Source organism: Euprymna scolopes, chromosome 32, assembly GCF_053919585.1.
Source record: "Euprymna scolopes isolate OS-2025 chromosome 32, ASM5391958v1, whole genome shotgun sequence".
Classification (NCBI taxonomy): Eukaryota; Metazoa; Mollusca; class Cephalopoda; order Sepiida; family Sepiolidae; genus Euprymna; species Euprymna scolopes.
Window position 1 is genome coordinate 96,338,249 of NC_136513.1, and position 20,772 is coordinate 96,359,020.

Consider the following 20,772-nt stretch of genomic DNA (forward strand, 5'->3'; position numbering starts at 1 on the left):
TATGTTACCACCTTTTATCCTCCTTTTTAATAAATAGGATCTCCCGATCGAATAATTTATAATTTGGAAACCATGACACATGTATGTGTGTTAAAGGTACTGTGGTATTAATATATAAACTTTTTGCAAGGGAGTAATCATTTATCAAGACCTGATTCCACTCAAGGATAAGGGATAAAGAGTGGACGGTGATCATCAGAAAGACAGTGTTGTAATCATTAGTGGTGAAAATTGGGTATAATTTAATTATTTAAGGAGACCGTCTCAACATGAACTTGTTTACATTGGACTTGAAAACGATCATGTTATAGTCAGTCGGGTTTTGTTTAATTAAATACACAACGATTTTATCAAAATACTTTTATTAGACAACAGAAGGTAATTGTGCCGAATATGACCCTGCTGAAAAAATATTATTTAGAAACCTATTCTTAACATATAGCGGGTAGACGTTTTGTAATTATTCTGTATTTTCACCCAAAAAAGAATGAAAGATGGTTACCCCCCCACCCCTAAAAAAACAGGAGATGTTTATTGACATTAATCTTAAAAACGGAAATGCTATAGGGAGGAGGAAAACAGCAAAGGGTGGAGTTCCACAACCCCTTTAATTCTTTGAAAAACTAATGGATCAAACAGGCTGGGACAAAGGAAGCAGGGAAATGAACAAACAATGCTGAAGAACACATAAATTTTACAGCACTAACCCTATTCGGGTTTAACTGGCTTCCTCCAAAAGAGGGAGTTTCATGGGAGTATGAAATTCACAAGCGGTCCCCAGTTGCGTGTATATCTCCGTTAGGGGAGATGATGTTACGTTTTTGCAACTCTTGCAGGGAGGTGTCGACGTCCTCCTCCATAGAACGCCTGGAATTCCCAAATTGGACACCCATTTTAGTAATAACCAGGCTCAACGTTGCTAATAACAAGGTTAATATGTGTTGCTCAACACATATGAATAGAAACCAGTGACTAGCAATATCACATCTCTGAGAGAGAGAATGATTATAGAGAAGGAAGGATAGGGCCAATCAAATTGCAGATGCATTTTTTTTTTAAATCTCAGTACCCCTATGTCAAATCTCGAGTCTGTAGACTGAAAATTGACAGAGTAGTTTGATAGGGAAATGTACACAGACACACACAGACAATTTCACATTATAAAGAACTATAAACTGAGACAGAAATTCATCAGCTCAAAGTACAATTTTATTCCAAAAAGTGGTTTTATATATATATATATATATATATATATATATATATATATACTAGCAGTTCAACCAGCTTTGCTTGGGCCCTATGCACTGCTCATAACTTTATGTGCATATCTATATATTAAAAGGTTTGACTGTAGGCAACCTACATCTAAAATTTCAAGTGTTTAGACCCAAAATTAGTGGAGGAGTTTGGTAGAGTCTGCAAAGGTCAACTCTTTTAACTTTGACCTCCTGTCAGCAAAATTTTTGGCCAAAAACTCTTGTAGGGAGGTGTCGACGTCCTCCTACATAGAATGCCTGGAATTCCCAAATTCTTGCTTTATGTCTGAATATGCTTTATGTAAAATTTCAAATGTTTAGACCAAAAATTGGCTGAGTAATTTGGTAGAGACTGCAGAGGTCAAATTTGAAAAAACTTTGACCCCAATTTTGACCCCTTAACGTCTATTGTTTTGGGCTGAAATCAAATTAAAAAGTTTGCAGCATGTCCAAGTAACCTAAATCTAAAATTTCAAATGTTTAGATCCAAAATTGGCAGAGGAGTTTGGTAGAGTTCTCAAAGGTCAAATCGTTGAACTTTGACCTCTTAACAGCCAAATTTCTGGCCGAAAATGGATTGCAAAGATTTTCTCAAATCTCCATACCCTGTATATAAAATTTTGAGTCCGTAGACTGAAAATTGACAGAGTTATTTTGTAAGGAAATGTACACAGACAGACAGGCACACATGCACAGACAGACAGGCAGACACTTTCACTTTTACAGATATATAGATAGAAAATGTTTAGGTTTGATAAAGTGTTTGCAGTGATAGGGAGAACTGATTTTCCGAGGAGCAGAAATATATTTATCTTTTAAATAATGGGGATGTGCTATCAATAATAAAGATTTTGAATGAATAATTATTTGTTTGATTTAAAAATAATTACGAAAAGTAAATGCACACATCTTTTGTTTCAGTGTTATGTATTTGCGATGCATAAATTATTACGAATATACCCGCATGCATTCATGGCACAGACTGTGATCATTCTACTCGTGCTGGTTCAAGGTTATTATTTATCATGCTGCAACAAAAGAATCCATATTAGTATTTATAGTAGAGACTGAGACTAATAATATCACATGTATGAATATGCAAAAGAGGGTGCAGAGGAGACGAAAAAGGTGTAGCAAACCAAATTAGATACACACTTCTAAACCTTAGATTGTACAGAGATTCACTTCAATAAATGAAAGATTCTTAACAATAAAAACAGAAGATGCTTTTTGATCTCAGTGTTGAAAAAGGAAAAGCTATAGATAGGAGGAAAACAGTAGAGGAGGAGTTCTACAAGCCTCCAGTTTTTGGAAAGACTAATGGATCAAACGAGCTGGAACAAAAGAAGCAGGGGAAAGAACAGACAATTCTGAAGAACATGTCGTGTTAGTATTTATAGAAGAGATTAACAACATCATGACTGTGAATGTGAAAAAGAGGGCGCAGAGAAAAAAAAGTTGGAGCAAACCAAATTATCTTATCAAGAACCTTAAAATGAATATGAAAAAGAGGGTGTAGAGAAGAAAAAAAAGGTGGAGCAAACCAAAGTATCTTATCAAGAACCTTAAAATGAATATGAAAAAGAGGGTGTAGAGAGGAAAAAAAAAGGTGGAGCAAACCAAATTATCTTATCAAGAACCTTAAAATGAATATGAAAAAGAGGGTGTAGAGAAGAAAAAAAAAGGTGGAGCAAACCAAAGTATATTATCAAGAACCTTAAAATGAATATGAAAAAGAGGGTGTAGAGAAGAAAAAAAAAGGTGGAGCAAACCAAAGCGTCTTATCAAGAACCTTAAAATGAATATGAAAAAGAGGGTGTAGAGAAGAAAAAAAAGGTGGAGCAAACCAAAGTATCTTATCAAGAACCTTAAAAGGGTACAGAGATTTACCACAATATGACAACAGTCGTCCATAAAATATCTGATAGTCGATTTGTAGAGAATAGCCTCAGTTGTGAGAAAGTTATGTAAAAATAATTATTTTTTCAAACTTCTTCATGATGATTCACATGCTTTAGAATGTTAATATTGACGTGTTTAGCAACACTTAAGTAAACTTGATGCAATAAATTCACTTTTAGAAACTATACTCTTTATTCACTAAGTCAAATATGTTAGATATTTTAATATTAGTATTACATCACAATGTATATGAGAAAGAGAAGGTGTACAGAAAAGAAAAGGGTGGGGTAAACCAAATTACAGATATGCTTCTGAACCTTATGAAATTATTAAAAGTGACGGATTCACTAGACCAATTATGACAACATGACTTCACAAAATGATGTCATCAATTTTCCATGAGGACAAGCAAGCAAAAAAATTTTAACAGTAGATTAATTATTTGATTATATGCGGTTCACACATCGGTTCTCACAAGATATCACCAAAGTTAAGCAATGGTGAGCCTGGCCAGTACAAGATGAGTGACCATTTGTGAACACTAGGCATTGTATTAAAGTTAAGCAAGGTGCTGTATGTACTTTCCGTTTATCTCGGCATTGTTTACAGTCATCCTGAACTTATAAATACTTGCGACAGGAATTAAAACGGGTCCGACTAAAGAGAGGTGTGGTTAGAGATTGTGCAACCCTTGCAACAATAATTTCTTGTGCAAGCACCCATCAGTGGGCATCTGTAGTCTGACAAGATTGAACTAAAATAAATGTGTTATAATATATTAATCACTAAAAAAGATGTATTATAATATATTAATCATTAAAATAAATGTATTATAATATAGTAATCACTAAAATATATGTATTATAATATAGTAATCACTAAAATATATGTATTATAATATAGTAATCATTAAAATATATGTATTATAATATATTAATCATTAAAATAAATGTATTATAATATAGTAATCACTAAAAAAGATGTATTATAATATATTAATCATTAAAATAAATGTATTATAATATAGTAATCACTAAAATATATGTATTATAATATAGTAATCACTAAAATATATGTATTATAATATAGTAATCACTAAAATATATGTATTATAATATAGTAATCACTAAAATAGATGTATTATAATATAGTAATCACTAAAATATATGTATTATAATATAGTAATCACTAAAATAGATGTATTATAATATAGTAATCACTAAAATATATGTATTATAATATAGTAATCACTAAAATAGATGTATTATAATATAGTAATCACTAAAATATATGTATCATAATATAGTAATCACTAAAATATATGTATTATAATATAGTAATCACTAAAATATATGTATTATAATATAGTAATCACTAAAATAAATGTATTATAATATAGTAATCACTAAAATATATGTATTATAATATAGTAATCACTAAAATATATGTATTATAATATAGTAATCACTAAAATATATGTATTATAATATAGTAATCACTAAAATAGATGTATTATAATATAGTAATCACTAAAATAGATGTATTATAATATAGTAATCACTAAAATAGATGTATCATAATATAGTAATCACTAAAATATATGTATTATAATATAGTAATCACTAAAATATATGTATTATAATATAGTAATCACTAAAATAGATGTATCATAATATAGTAATCACTAAAATATATGTATTATAATATAGTAATCACTAAAATATATGTATCATAATATAGTAATCACTAAAATATATGTATCATAATATAGTAATCACTAAAATATATGTATTATAATATAGTAATCACTAAAATATATGTATTATAATATAGTAATCACTAAAATAGATGTATCATAATATAGTAATCACTAAAATATATGTATTATAATATAGTAATCACTAAAATATATGTATCATAATATAGTAATCACTAAAATATATGTATTATAATATAGTAATCACTAAAATATATGTATTATAATATAGTAATCACTAAAATAAATGTATTATAATATAGTAATCACTAAAATATATGTATTATAATATAGTAATCACTAAAATATATGTATTATAATATAGTAATCACTAAAATAGATGTATCATAATATAGTAATCACTAAAATATATGTATTATAATATAGTAATCACTAAAATATATGTATCATAATATAGTAATCACTAAAATATATGTATTATAATATAGTAATCACTAAAATATATGTATTATAATATAGTAATCACTAAAATAAATGTATTATAATATAGTAATCACTAAAATATATGTATTATAATATAGTAATCACTAAAATATATGTATTATAATATAGTAATCACTAAAATAAATGTATTATAATATAGTAATCACTAAAATATATGTATTATAATATAGTAATCACTAAAATATATGTATTATAATATAGTAATCACTAAAATATATGTATTATAATATAGTAATCACTAAAATAAATGTATTATAATATAGTAATCACTAAAATATATGTATTATAATATAGTAATCACTAAAATATATGTATTATAATATAGTAATCACTAAAATATATGTATTATAATATAGTAATCACTAAAATATATGTATTATAATATAGTAATCACTAAAATAGATGTATCATAATATAGTAATCACTAAAATATATGTATTATAATATAGTAATCACTAAAATATATGTATCATAATATAGTAATCACTAAAATATATGTATTATAATATAGTAATCACTAAAATATATGTATTATAATATAGTAATCACTAAAATAAATGTATTATAATATAGTAATCACTAAAATATATGTATTATAATATAGTAATCACTAAAATATATGTATTATAATATAGTAATCACTAAAATAAATGTATTATAATATAGTAATCACTAAAATAGATGTATTATAATATAGTAATCACTAAAATAGATGTATTATAATATATTAATCACTAAAATAAATGTATTATAATATAGTAATCACTAAAATATATGTATCATAATATAGTAATCACTAAAATATATGTATCATAATATAGTAATCACTAAAATATATGTATCATAATATAGTAATCACTAAAATAAATGTATTATAATATAGTAATCACTAAAATAAATGTATTATAATATAGTAATCACTAAAATATATGTATTATAATATAGTAATCACTAAAATAAATGTATTATAATATAGTAATCACTAAAATATATGTATCATAATATAGTAATCACTAAAATATATGTATTATAATATAGTAATCACTAAAATAAATGTATTATAATATAGTAATCACTAAAATATATGTATCATAGTATAGTAATCACTAAAATATATGTATCATAGTATAGTAATCACTAAAATATATGTATCATAATATATTAATCACTAAAATATATGTATTATAATATAGTAATCACTAAAATATATGTATTATAATATAGTAATCACTAAAATATATGTATTATAATATAGTAATCACTAAAATAAATGTATCATAATATAGTAATCACTAAAATATATGTATCATAATATAGTAATCACTAAAATATATGTATCATAATATAGTAATCACTAAAATATATGTATCATAATATAGTAATCACTAAAATATATGTATCATAATATAGTAATCACTAAAATATATGTATCATAATATAGTAATCACTAAAATATATGTATCATAATATAGTAATCACTAAAATATATGTATCATAATATAGTAATCACTAAAATATATGTATCATAATATAGTAATCACTAAAATATATGTATCATAATATAGTAATCACTAAAATATATGTATTATAATATAGTAATCACTAAAATAAATGTATTATAATATAGTAATCACTAAAATATATGTATTATAATATAGTAATCACTAAAATATATGTATTATAATATAGTAATCACTAAAATATATGTATCATAATATAGTAATCACTAAAATATATGTATTATAATATAGTAATCACTAAAATAGATGTATTATAATATAGTAATCACTTAAATATATGTATTATAATATAGTAATCACTAAAATATATGTATTATAATATAGTAATCACTAAAATATATGTATTATAATATAGTAATCACTAAAATATATGTATTATAATATAGTAATCACTAAAATATATGTATGATAATATAGTAATCACTAAAATAGATGTATCATAATATAGTAATCACTAAAATATATGTATTATAATATAGTAATCACTAAAATATATGTATTATAATATAGTAATCACTAAAATATATGTATTATAATATAGTAATCACTAAAATATATGTATCATAATATAGTAATCACTAAAATATATGTATTATAATATAGTAATCACTAAAATATATGTATTATAATATAGTAATCACTAAAATATATGTATTATAATATAGTAATCACTAAAATATATGTATTATAATATAGTAATCACTAAAATATATGTATTATAATATAGTAATCACTAAAATATATGTATTATAATATAGTAATCACTAAAATATATGTATTATAATATAGTAATCACTAAAATAGATGTATCATAATATAGTAATCACTAAAATATATGTATCATAATATAGTAATCACTAAAATATATGTATTATAATATAGTAATCACTAAAATATATGTATTATAATATAGTAATCACTAAAATATATGTATTATAATATAGTAATCACTAAAATATATGCATTATAATATAGTAATCACTAAAATAGATGTATCATAATATAGTAATCACTAAAATATATGTATTATAATATAGTAATCACTAAAATATATGTATTATAATATAGTAATCACTAAAATATATGTATTATAATATAGTAATCACTAAAATATATGTATTATAATATAGTAATCACTAAAATATGTGTATTATAATATAGTAATCACTAAAATATGTGTATTATAATATAGTAATCACTAAAATATGTGTATTATAATATAGTAATCACTAAAATATGTGTATTATAATATAGTAATCACTAAAATATATGTATTATAATATAGTAATCACTAAAATATATGTATTATAATATAGTAATCACTAAAATATGTGTATTATAATATAGTAATCACTAAAATATGTGTATTATAATATAGTAATCACTAAAATATATGTATTATAATATAGTAATCACTAAAATATATGTATTATAATATAGTAATCACTAAAATATATGTATCATAATATAGTAATCACTAAAATATATGTATCATAATATAGTAATCACTAAAATATATGTATCATAATATAGTAATCACTAAAATATATGTATTATAATATAGTAATCACTAAAATATATGTATTATAATATAGTAATCACTAAAATATGTGTATTATAATATAGTAATCACTAAAATATGTGTATTATAATATAGTAATCACTAAAATATATGTATTATAATATAGTAATCACTAAAATATATGTATCATAATATAGTAATCACTAAAATATATGTATCATAATATAGTAATCACTAAAATATATGTATCATAATATAGTAATCACTAAAATATATGTATTATAATATAGTAATCACTAAAATATATGTATTATAATATAGTAATCACTAAAATATATGTATTATAATATAGTAATCACTAAAATAAATGTATTATAATATAGTAATCACTAAAATATATGTATTATAATATAGTAATCACTAAAATAAATGTATTATAATATAGTAATCACTAAAATATATGTATTATAATATAGTAATCACTGAAATATATGTATCATAATATAGTAATCACTAAAATATATGTATTATAATATAGTAATCACTAAAATATATGTATTATAATATAGTAATCACTAAAATATATGTATTATAATATAGTAATCACTAAAATATGTGTTAAAAAGTTAAGTGATAGGTGCATAAATTTAATGAGGTCAAACATCACGCCATAGGGGAATGAAATTAACTTTGGCTGTAATGCAGTTTCTGTGTCTCCCCCAAGATGTTGGGGGAAACCGCATTGATCAAGCCTTATTGCTTTCTTGACATCCCTGTCACGAATGCCAGGGAGGTTCATTCAGTTTCGCTTATATATGGAAAAGCCAAACAAACACGCAGAGAGTAAAAACGATCGCGAAAATAGCGTGTAAAAGTCACCCAAATAAAAGATACACATGACCTCATTTCATGAATCATAGATATTATAATCTAGGTAGTATGTAAAAAGTTCTAAGAAACAGTGCCCCCCCCCGAGTGCTCACCCCAAAAAGCTTTTGCCAGACATACAAAAAATGTGCACACACTAACAAACATTTTGCCTTTTATATATATAGATGCCAAGTTTTGACATAGCATTTTGTTTGTCTGTCATTTTAAAGATTTAAATATCATTTTCTTTTGCAAGTCCTGCTTAAATTTAAAATGGCTTGAAGCTTTGTTGGTTTGTTGCATTTAAACTTTGAAAAATTATTTTCTTTAATCTGACAAGACGTAAATTTTCGCTTTCTCTATAGCAGAATTTTAAATGAAATATTAAGACAGCCTATTTCTTAATCTCCATAATCCCCTGTTAAACATGATCCCAAATAATAGCTTCTTACGTCCAAGTGGCAATATGTTTGAAATGAAAGATAGTACAGTATTGAGTGTACGTATTTGAAGTTTTCAAGAGTTCGCTACCCATAGATCCTTTAAAGGAAACACAGAAAGATTAAACACATTGATTTGAAATTAGTGTTATGTGTGATAACGACATTCTCCTTAGTTTGAACAACCTTCTCCCAAAGGAGGAAGCTCCATGAGGATGTCTGGTGGTGATGGTAGTTCAGTGGTTAACGACATGGACTGATGACATGAGTGTCCCAAGTTCAAATCCAGTTTGTTCCGCAAAAATAAATTTTACTTGAAGAGAGGTGTTGATGTCCCCCTACATGCAGCATCTGATATTACCAAATGGCTACCCATCTGATACTGTCCAGGCTTAATGTTGTTTAACCAGTGATCTAATGACTACTAATGTCAACATGATTATATCGTTAAGACGATTTCATTGTTTTCTCCAGAAAATTTTATGTATTTAGGTTTTATGTAGATTTTCTAAATTTTTTTTCTATAGGGAACACAGGCACATACAAACATTGATATTAATTTATTTTTATATACACATACAAATATTGATATTAATTTATTTTTATATACACATACAAATATTGATATTAATTTATTTTTATATACACATACAAATATTGATATTAATTTATTTTTATATACACATACAAACATTGATATTAATTTATTTTTATATACACATACAAATATTGATATTAATTTATTTTTATATACACATACAAACATTGATATTAATTTATTTTTATATACACATACAAATATTGATATTAATTTATTTTTATATACACATACAAATATTGATATTAATTTATTTTTATATACACATACAAATATTGATATTAATTTATTTTTATATACACATACAAATATTGATATTAATTAATTTTTATATACACATAAAAACATTGATATTAATTTATTTTTATACACACATACAAACATTGATATTAATTTATTTTTATACATACATACAAACATTGATATTAATTTATTTTTATACACACATACAAACATTGATATTAATTTATTTTTATACACACATACAAACATTGATATTAATTTATTTTTATACATACATACAAACATTGATATTAATTTATTTTTATACACACATACAAATATTGATATTAATTTATTTTTATATACACATACAAATATTGATATTAATTTATTTTTATACACACATACAAACATTGATATTAATTTATTTTTATATGCACATACAAACATTGATATTAATTTATTTTTATATACACATACAAACATTGATATTAATTTATTTTTATACACACATACAAACATTGATATTAATTTATTTTTATACACACATACAAATATTAATATTAATTTATTTTTATACACACATACAAACATTGATATTAATTTATTTTTATATATGCATACAAATATTGATATTAATTTATTTTTATATATGCATACAAATATTGATATTAATTTATTTTTATACACACATACAAATATTAATATTAATTTATTTTTATACACACATACAAACATTGATATTAATTTATTTTTATATATGCATACAAATATTGATATTAATTTATTTTTATATATGCATACAAATATTGATATTAATTTATTTTTATATACACATACAAACATTGATATTAATTTATTTTTATATACACATACAAACATAGATATTAATTTATTTTTATACACACATACAAATATTGATATTAATTTATTTTTATACACACATACAAATATTAATATTAATTTATTTTTATATACACATACAAATATTAATATTAATTTATTTTTATACACACATACAAACATTGATATTAATTTATTTTTATATACACATACAAACATTGATATTAATTTATTTTTATATATGCATACAAACATTGATATTAATTTATTTTTATATACACATACAAATATTGATATTAATTAATTTTTATATATGCATACAAACATTGATATTATTTTATTTTTATGTACACATACAAACATTGATATTAATTTATTTTTATATATGCATACAAATATTGATATTAATTTATTTTTATATACGCATACAAACATTGATATTAATTTATTTTTATATACGCATACAAACATTGATATTATTTTATTTTTATGTACGCATACAAACATTGATATTAATTTATTTTTATATACGCATATAAACATTGATATTAATTTATTTTTATATACACATACAAATATTGATATTAATTTATTTTTATATACGCATACAAATATTGATATTAATTAATTTTTATACACACATAAAAACATTGATATTAATTTATTTTTATACACACATACAAACATTGATATTAATTTATTTTTATATACGCATACAAACATTGATATTAATTTATTTTTATACACACATACAAACATTGATATTAATTTATTTTTATACACACATACAAACATTGATATTAATTTATTTTTATATACGCATACAAACATTGATATTAATTTATTTTTATATACGCATACAAATATTAATATTAATTTATTTTTATATACGCATACAAACATTGATATTAATTTATTTTTATACACGCATACAAACATTGATATTAATTTATTTTTATACACGCATACAAACATTAATATTAATTTATTTTTATATACGCATACAAACATTGATATTAATTTATTTTTATATACGCATACAAACATTGATATTAATTTATTTTTATATACACATACAAACATTGATATTAATTTATTTTTATATACGCATACAAACATTGATATTAATTTATTTTTATACACACATACAAACATTGATATTAATTTTTATATATGCATACAAATATTGATATTAATTTATTTTTATACACACATACAAACATAGTGCAGAACTCAAATTTACATATGTTAAGGCCTAAAAATACACCGTTTGTTCATTTTCACCAGGATTTGACGTCCCCTGGGAATTTTGGGGTTTAATGGGGTGGGGGGTGGGCAAATGCTGAACTTAGTCATTTTTTGTATGCCTTCGTTCACTGTGCACTCACGGGGGACCATGCATGCTTCACTTGTTATAAAAAAAATTATAAAACAATATAAATTATAAAATTGAATATGGAATACAACTGTTTCCCTGTGGAGGTTGCCACTTTATCTCTTCTATTATGTAAAAGTCACTTTGTGTGTGTGAGTTCGTTCCTTATAGGTTCTGAAATGGCTGATTCTATCTCTTGCAAATTTCACACAAAGGTAATTTATATGGCTGGCAGTGTTCTTAGATATGTTTTATACAGAAATTCGTCCGATAAAGTATCGTAAATCAAAAAAGTCCGATCCTAAAAATAGTCTTTCTTTTTCGTAGAATTACAGGGAAAAATTTTAGGTTGCACCGGCAAGGGAGATAATAAAATCTCAACAAATAATTTCTTAGTAAAAAAGATTTGTTGACATTTGGAAACACAGCAAATCATTTCTTTGTTTGTATATTTTAAAATTAAACATTAATCAGAAGTGAGTTTCCAGGGAATTCATCGTCAAGTCCAAATATCAGCTGACATGATATTGTAAACAAACACGGACGGAATTTGATGAACTACATTATCATTATTATTTATTTTATGTTTTTTTTTTTTTTTTTTTTTTGAATTAGTCGACCAGACAAATTATTTCTCGTAATATATAATAATCAATAGAGGATTAATTCTATAATAATACATATGCAATCAGCACAAATTAAAATATCATGTTCAAGCATATTGTATGACTGAACAACGTTGGGCATCCAGCTAGTTCATTTATATATATGAGCACTGATGATAGCGTAACCAAAATAAAGATAATAATGTGCATTATGAACACTATAAATATATTGATGGTAGACTGAAACAATTATATGCTTTGAATGGAAAATGAAAGATGATTTTCGATAAATTTATAAGAGTTTGTTATTTGTATTCAAGACATTCATTCTTTCACGTTTTTTTTCCCTCCAGATGCCCTCAGACCAGATGTGGGATTATCAAAATTGGCCGCGATGGCCAACACCAGTGGCATTTGGACGATGAAGTGCATTCTTATTATTGAGCGTGACTATTTAGTTATCCACGAGAAGGGAACTGGGGTGAGTCTTTTCTTTCTGTTACCGCCTCTTTCATTCACCTTTGCTCCAAAAATAATTTTGCCTACGATCATTAGAGCATCATTAACACTTACGCAGGTCCCTGCTCTCATTTACCAAAGCTCCATACTCTCCATGGAACACTATTTTTCTAATGCTACAAACCTTTGTTATTGAAGTGCCTTTTATTTTTTTTTCACAGAAAATCTGTGTCCATGCAAATGCAGTTTCTGCTAGAAAATCTCCACCTTGTCCCAACTGTAAAGTGCCCCAGCCTCTTTTGCCTTGTCCTAACTGTAAAGTGCCCCAGGCTCCCCCTCCTCATCTCAACTGTAAAATGCCCCAGATACCCCCTTCTAGTCCCAACTGTAAAGTGCCCCAGGCTCCTCCACCTCATCCCAACTGTAAAGTGCCCCATGTTCCTTCATCTCATCCCAACTGTAAAGTGCCCCAGGCTCCTCCGCCTCATCCCAACTATAAAGTGCCCCAGGCTCCTCCGCCTCATCCCAACTGTAAAGTGCCCCAGGCTCCTCCGCCTCATCCCAACTGTAAAGTGCCCCAGGCTCCTCCGCCTCATCCCAACTGTAAAGTGCCCCATGTTCCTCCGCCTCATCCCAACTGTAAAGTGCCCCAGGCTCCTCCGCCTCATCCCAACTGTAAAGTGCCCCAGGCTCCTCCGCCTCATCCCAACTGTAAAGTGCCCCAGGCTCCTCCGCCTCATCCCAACTGTAAAGTGCCCCAGGCTCCTCCGCCTCATCCCAACTGTAAAGTGCCCCATGTTCCTCCACCTCATCCCAACTGTAAAGTGCCCCATGTTCCTCCACCTCATCCCAACTGTAAAGTGCCCCAGGTTCCTCCGCCCCATCTTGACTGTAAAGTGTTTCAGGCTCCTCCATCTCATCCCAACTGTAAAGATCCCCAAACTCCTCCACATTGTCCTTGACACTTATTTCCCAACTGTAAAGTGCCTCAATCTGTCCCACCTTATTCTTAATTGTAAAGAGCTCCAGGTTCCCTTGTCTCATTCCTAATCCTAACTTGATCCGCAGGCTCCCCTCCCAAATGTAAAATGCTTCAATCTCCTAAACTTTGAAAACCTGAAGTACCATAAACCCAAAAGTAAAAAATTGTTGTTCATGTTAGTGGGTATAATGACTACGATTTGTATTAATATTTATTGTTTGTATTCTTTGCAGAATGAGGTGGAACGTTTCCCTTTGGCTTCTTTGCGAAATCCTGTTGCCATTTCTAAACCTGACAAACGAGAAGTCTACAACAATCTCGTCCTTTTGACAGTAGCCGAAAATAATGACCGCCGTGAGGCACACATGCACATCTTTCTGGCTGGTTCTGTTCCGGTAAGGATGTCTCCTTACGACAGTGATTTTATTTTAAATATTTATACTGAGTTTATTTTTCGGCAGCATTTATATTCATATTCATATATTTTAAATATCTATACTGAGTTTCATTTATATTCATATTAGCACACACACACGTTTTGCCTTTTGTATATTAGATTAGGTTGAACAATTTTTTTTTTTTTACTGAAAATCATCACTTATCAAGGACGGACAATTTATGAGGGTGGACAACTCTTTCGACTAACAAAATTTATCTATTTCTCCGTAAGAGATCATCAGTTGCTGCCAAAAATACTTAATCGCTAAAAATCGTAAAATTTGATTTTCTTCAATAAAAAAAAAATACTTTATAAATTTGTGATTTTTGGAATATAACATCTTTGTTATGAGTATGTATTCTTATCAAAGATTTTTCTCTCTTTTTTTTTTTTTTTTTTTTTTTTTTTTTTAAGTGTAATTGTAAATATGCACTCTATTTCTTTTTTTCTTTTTCAGGCTCAAGAAATCGTCAATGAAATCATAAGTGCAAAAGATGGCAGACCGGCAACTCATATGTAAGTTTTTTTTAACTTTTTTGTTTCAAAGAGTGAATAGGAGATAAGATATTCGAGTGTTACCTCCCTTGGTAATGTCTAAAATAACAAAAAAAAAAAAAACTAGACGCTTCTTCGTTACAATAGCGAAACTCAAAAATCAAAATATTGAATTTCACGTAAACTAATGATATCTACTGAATTATTGTATCAAATTTAGTAACATTCAAAAATTACAAAAAAAAAACAAAAAACGATTATATAGAAAATTAATTATTAATGAAAATAAGTTTTTGAAATAACTTTCAAGTTTAATAATAAATAGCATCAAGTCAGCAGAACTGATGTCAAACAAAATTGGGTAATTTGTGTTATCATGAAATTTGTGTTATTATCATGAAATTTGTGTAATTATCACTGATGAAATTGCTGTAATACAAGATGAACCTTTTTATCTCAGAATAAAATACTTCCGATAAACTGTTGGTGCAAACTTGGAAAAATTCAGTTATAAAAGTGCTATTCTCATGAATTGACCAAAAGCAAACTTACCATAGCCCTTTTTCGGGCCCTGTCAAAGAGTGAGAAACTAGTGGTAGATGCACCAACCCAGGTATGACCACAATACACCATGCATGGGTGAATTATGGCTTTGTAAAGATATAGAATGCTCTCTGGTGTGAGTAATTTTTTAGCCCACCTTCTTTGTCGGTTAAATATATAAAGGAATAATTCATTGACCAAAAGCAAACTTAACACACCTCATGAAGTGTATTTATTCTTGTGTTAGTGAGAAACATGAGGTTAATGAAATGCTGTAAATTCTTCAATGTCTGCTCTACAGAAATATTTCGTTTGATAGACAAGGATTGACCTCAAGGTCAGCTGACCAAATATAAGTGTGACGTGTAGTTGATTGCTTGATCTAATTAAATGATGGGACAGATTGATTATTGTTATATCCTTACTTTAAATAAGAATACAGCAAGAAACACGGGGTTATGGGTGAAAGACAAAGGGGTTTATTTACAAGGGAATACAGGTGACATAAGAGTTACTCGACATCTTGTCTTATTCTCTTCCTGTCTTTTTTTCCTTCTCTCTGTCACGTGAGAGGGTATAGTTCATTTCATCTATGAAGGGATGTTAGGTTATTCCATTACACCAATTATATAGAAACTGTGTATATATATATATATATATATATATATATATATATATATATATATAGTGTTTCCTTTTCAGATTAAATATGTTTTTAACTCATTTCAAAGTGTTTTTTAACATGTTTTATTAACTGTTTGTGTGTGTGTGTGTGTATATATATATATATATATATATATATATATATATATATATATATATATATATATATATATAAAGTTTCTGAATTTTTTAGATGAGGATTGATAATCTGAATTATTTGGATTCATAGAACTATTGTTCTCATCTTGATCTTGAATTTTATTTTCATGTTTCGGTTGATGTAACCTCTGACCTGCTTCAGGTGTATCTTCTGAAACTCTGGAATGTTTCTGTCGAATTCAATTGTAAAGTGATATTCTCCTGAAGGTCAAAGGTTCAATCCTCGGTGTGGGTGACTGAAAAAACAATTGTAAATTACTTAGGATCTCCATCCAATCATGGCTGAGGGAACGAGAGCATGCTACCCCATTAAAGCAAATAAAGGCTTCCATTTGAAATTCCTTGCAGATTCCCGTATTCAATAAACATTCCCTGAGGTTGACAAGATACACCTGAAGGTCAGAGGTTACCTCGACCAAAGCGTTATGAAAATAACAATCAAGATGAGAACAGTGATCTAAAGTATCAACTATAATATTGCATGTACTATTGCATAGTATATGCAATATAATATATAAAATATATGATATCAAATATATATAATATATATGATATAATATATAAGATATATAATATCAAATATATGCAATATGATATATATGATATGATATATAAGATATATAATATCAAATATATGCAATATGATATATATGATATGATATATAAGGTATATAATATCAAATATATATAATATAATATATATGATATGATATATAAGATATATAATATCAAATATATATAATATAATATATATGATATGATATATAAGATATATAATATCAAATATATATAATATAATATATATGATATGATATATAAGATATATAATATCAAATATATATAATATAATATATATGATATGATATATAAGATATATAATATCAAATATATATAATATAATATATATGATATGGTATATAAGATATATAATATCAAATATATATAATATAATATATATGATATGATATATAAGATATATAATATCAAATATATATAATATAATATATATGATATGATATATAAGATATATAATATCAAATATATATAATATAATATATATGATATGATATATAAGATATATAATATCAAATATATATAATATAATATATATGATATGATATATAAGATATATAATATCAAATATATATAATATAATATATATGATATGATATATAAGATATATAATATCAAATATATATAATATAATATATATGATATGGTATATAAGATATATAATATCAAATATATATAATATAATATATATGATATGGTATATAAGATATATAATATCAAATATATATAATATAATATATATGATATGATATATAAGATATATAATATCAAATATATATAATATAATATATATGATATGATATACAAATACGATATTGCATGTACATAAGCAGTAGATAAAAATGGTCTTTTGTGTAAGTTGAATTAACTTAAAAAGATGTTTTTGAGATGAGGATTAATTATTCATATTATTTGGGTTACTCCAACTTGTTCTCATCTGGAGTTTTATTGACACAACGTTTTATATATATGTATATATATATATATATATATATATATATATATATATATATATATATGTATATATAATTATTTTCACAACCAAACAAACCGTATTAATATCCATATTATTTGGATTCGTTAGACTACTTTTCTCATCTTGAGCGTTATTTTTACAATGTTTCTGAATTTTACCAAGTACTCTATCCACTGTGCCACGTTCCTTGCAAGCAATTCTAGTATGAATTTTTGATGCTTTAAACCTATAGCATCAAAAATTCATTCTAGAATTGCTAGCAAGGAACGTTGCACAGTGGATAGAGTACTTGGTTAAATTCAGAAACATTGTAAAAAATAACGATCAAGATGAGAAAAGTAGTCCAACGAATCCAAATAATATCAATATTGCATTTTGGTTTATTTTGATTGTGGAGGTTGAAGGTTCAATCTGCAGTACTTGCCACACCCCAAAATATAATTGTGAATTACTTCTACCCAATCATGGATGATGGAACGAGAGCATGCTACCCCCATGGATTAAATAATTGGGTTCCGTCAAAATCAAGACAACAAAATATAAAATGAGAACATCTAATTGTGTATTTTCATATGCGTTACAATTGTTTCATAACTGTTTGGACAATTTTAACTATTATATCATTTAAAAATATTCCAATATAGCTACTCTTCAGACAGCCAAATACACTATTTATACAAATATGAATACATTCCTGATCTCAAGCAGTTTGACCTACCTGTGTCCTTATATTTTCATTTTGTTTTTATTTTTAGATAGCCTTGTTTTATGTTTTAACAAAAATCAAGACAACTAAATATAAAATGAGAACATCTAATTTGCTTATGCCTTATAATTGTTTAATAACTGTTTGGACAATTTTAACTATTATATACCTTAAAAATATTCCAAAACAGCTACTCTTCGGGTGGATAAATATACTATTTAAAGAGGACTATTACTAAATACAAAGACTATCAAAAAATAAAACAAAAATAAAAATATAAGGATGGTATGTAGGTAGGTCCAACTACTTGTTGTTTTAAAAATAGAGATGATGAATATATTCATATAAATAGTGTATTTGACTGTCTGAAGAGTAGCTGTTTTGGAATATTTTTAAATGATATAATATTTAAAATTGGCCAAACAGTCATGAAACAATTGTAACACATGATAAAATATGCAATAAGATGTTCTCATTTTATATTTTGTTCTCCTGATTTTTGTGAAAATATTATATATATATATATATATATATATATATATATATATATATATAATAATAATGATAATAATAATAATAAAAATTAGTGTTTAAAAAATCTTTCCTGCATGATTTGTGTTTTCTTTTTAAACAACCATTTTTTTTTCTTGAACACGTTAGAATTTTGATATTTTGTCTTGGTGTTTTTCTCCTTCAGAAATTCCAGAATTCCTCCTCCGCCATCTCAACCAGCCCCAGAACCACCAAATTACGTTCGAGACAAAGTATATACCTTTGAACGCAATCTAAGAGAACCAGGTTTGCATGGCTTTCTTCCCATATTTCTTCCATTATTCTCTGACGAGAGTCCATTAAAGAAATATCTCATATCGGCAATATTACATGCAGTGCCTCAGTTATTTTCTTTGTCGCATTTATTAAGGTCACCTGTTCATCCATTTATAAGTCAGTGCTGAAACTCCCACTTAAAGAGAGGAACTGACAGCCATTGGTTGTGAAAATAGCCTGAGAGTGGAGGAAGTGGGGGTAATAAAACCAATAAATCTGATTGGTTAGTAAAGGAAGCACTAATCTATATATATAAAAGGGAAAATATGTGTATGTATGTTCGCTTTTTGTGTATGTCTTTAAAAGGCTTTTTTCCGGCGGATTCTCGAGGCCGTCGCTCATTTTTAAAACTTTTTATATCACATCTAAATGATAATATCTACGACTTAACACCGGTAGTCGCCTCTCTATTTAATTTGCCCTACTATGAAACGTTAAATATTCAACATTTTTGGATCGGCACGTGTTACTTTCGTTTTTTGGTATAATAAAAAAGCGAAACTCTCTTAAAACAACTGGCTGAAGCCGGCTAGGGGCCTCTTCCCTAGACGACCCCCACTAGACTATCGTGTTCA

At 25.9% G+C, this 20,772-nt stretch overlaps 1 protein-coding gene across 3 annotated transcripts in view; it reads left to right on the plus strand.

Moving 5' to 3' along the window:
• The window catches only part of LOC145256514 (epidermal growth factor receptor kinase substrate 8-like), a 258,101-nt gene that overhangs the window by 193,845 nt on the left and 43,484 nt on the right, over nucleotides 1-20,772 (plus strand). For all 3 annotated transcript variants that reach the window (XM_080115500.1, XM_080115501.1, XM_080115502.1), the window contains 4 exons: nucleotides 13,728-13,855; nucleotides 15,049-15,210; nucleotides 15,712-15,770; nucleotides 20,067-20,167. In XM_080115500.1, the coding sequence (XP_079971626.1) occupies nucleotides 13,728-13,855; nucleotides 15,049-15,210; nucleotides 15,712-15,770; nucleotides 20,067-20,167 (450 nt within the window). The remainder of the gene's footprint in view (nucleotides 1-13,727; nucleotides 13,856-15,048; nucleotides 15,211-15,711; nucleotides 15,771-20,066; nucleotides 20,168-20,772) is intronic.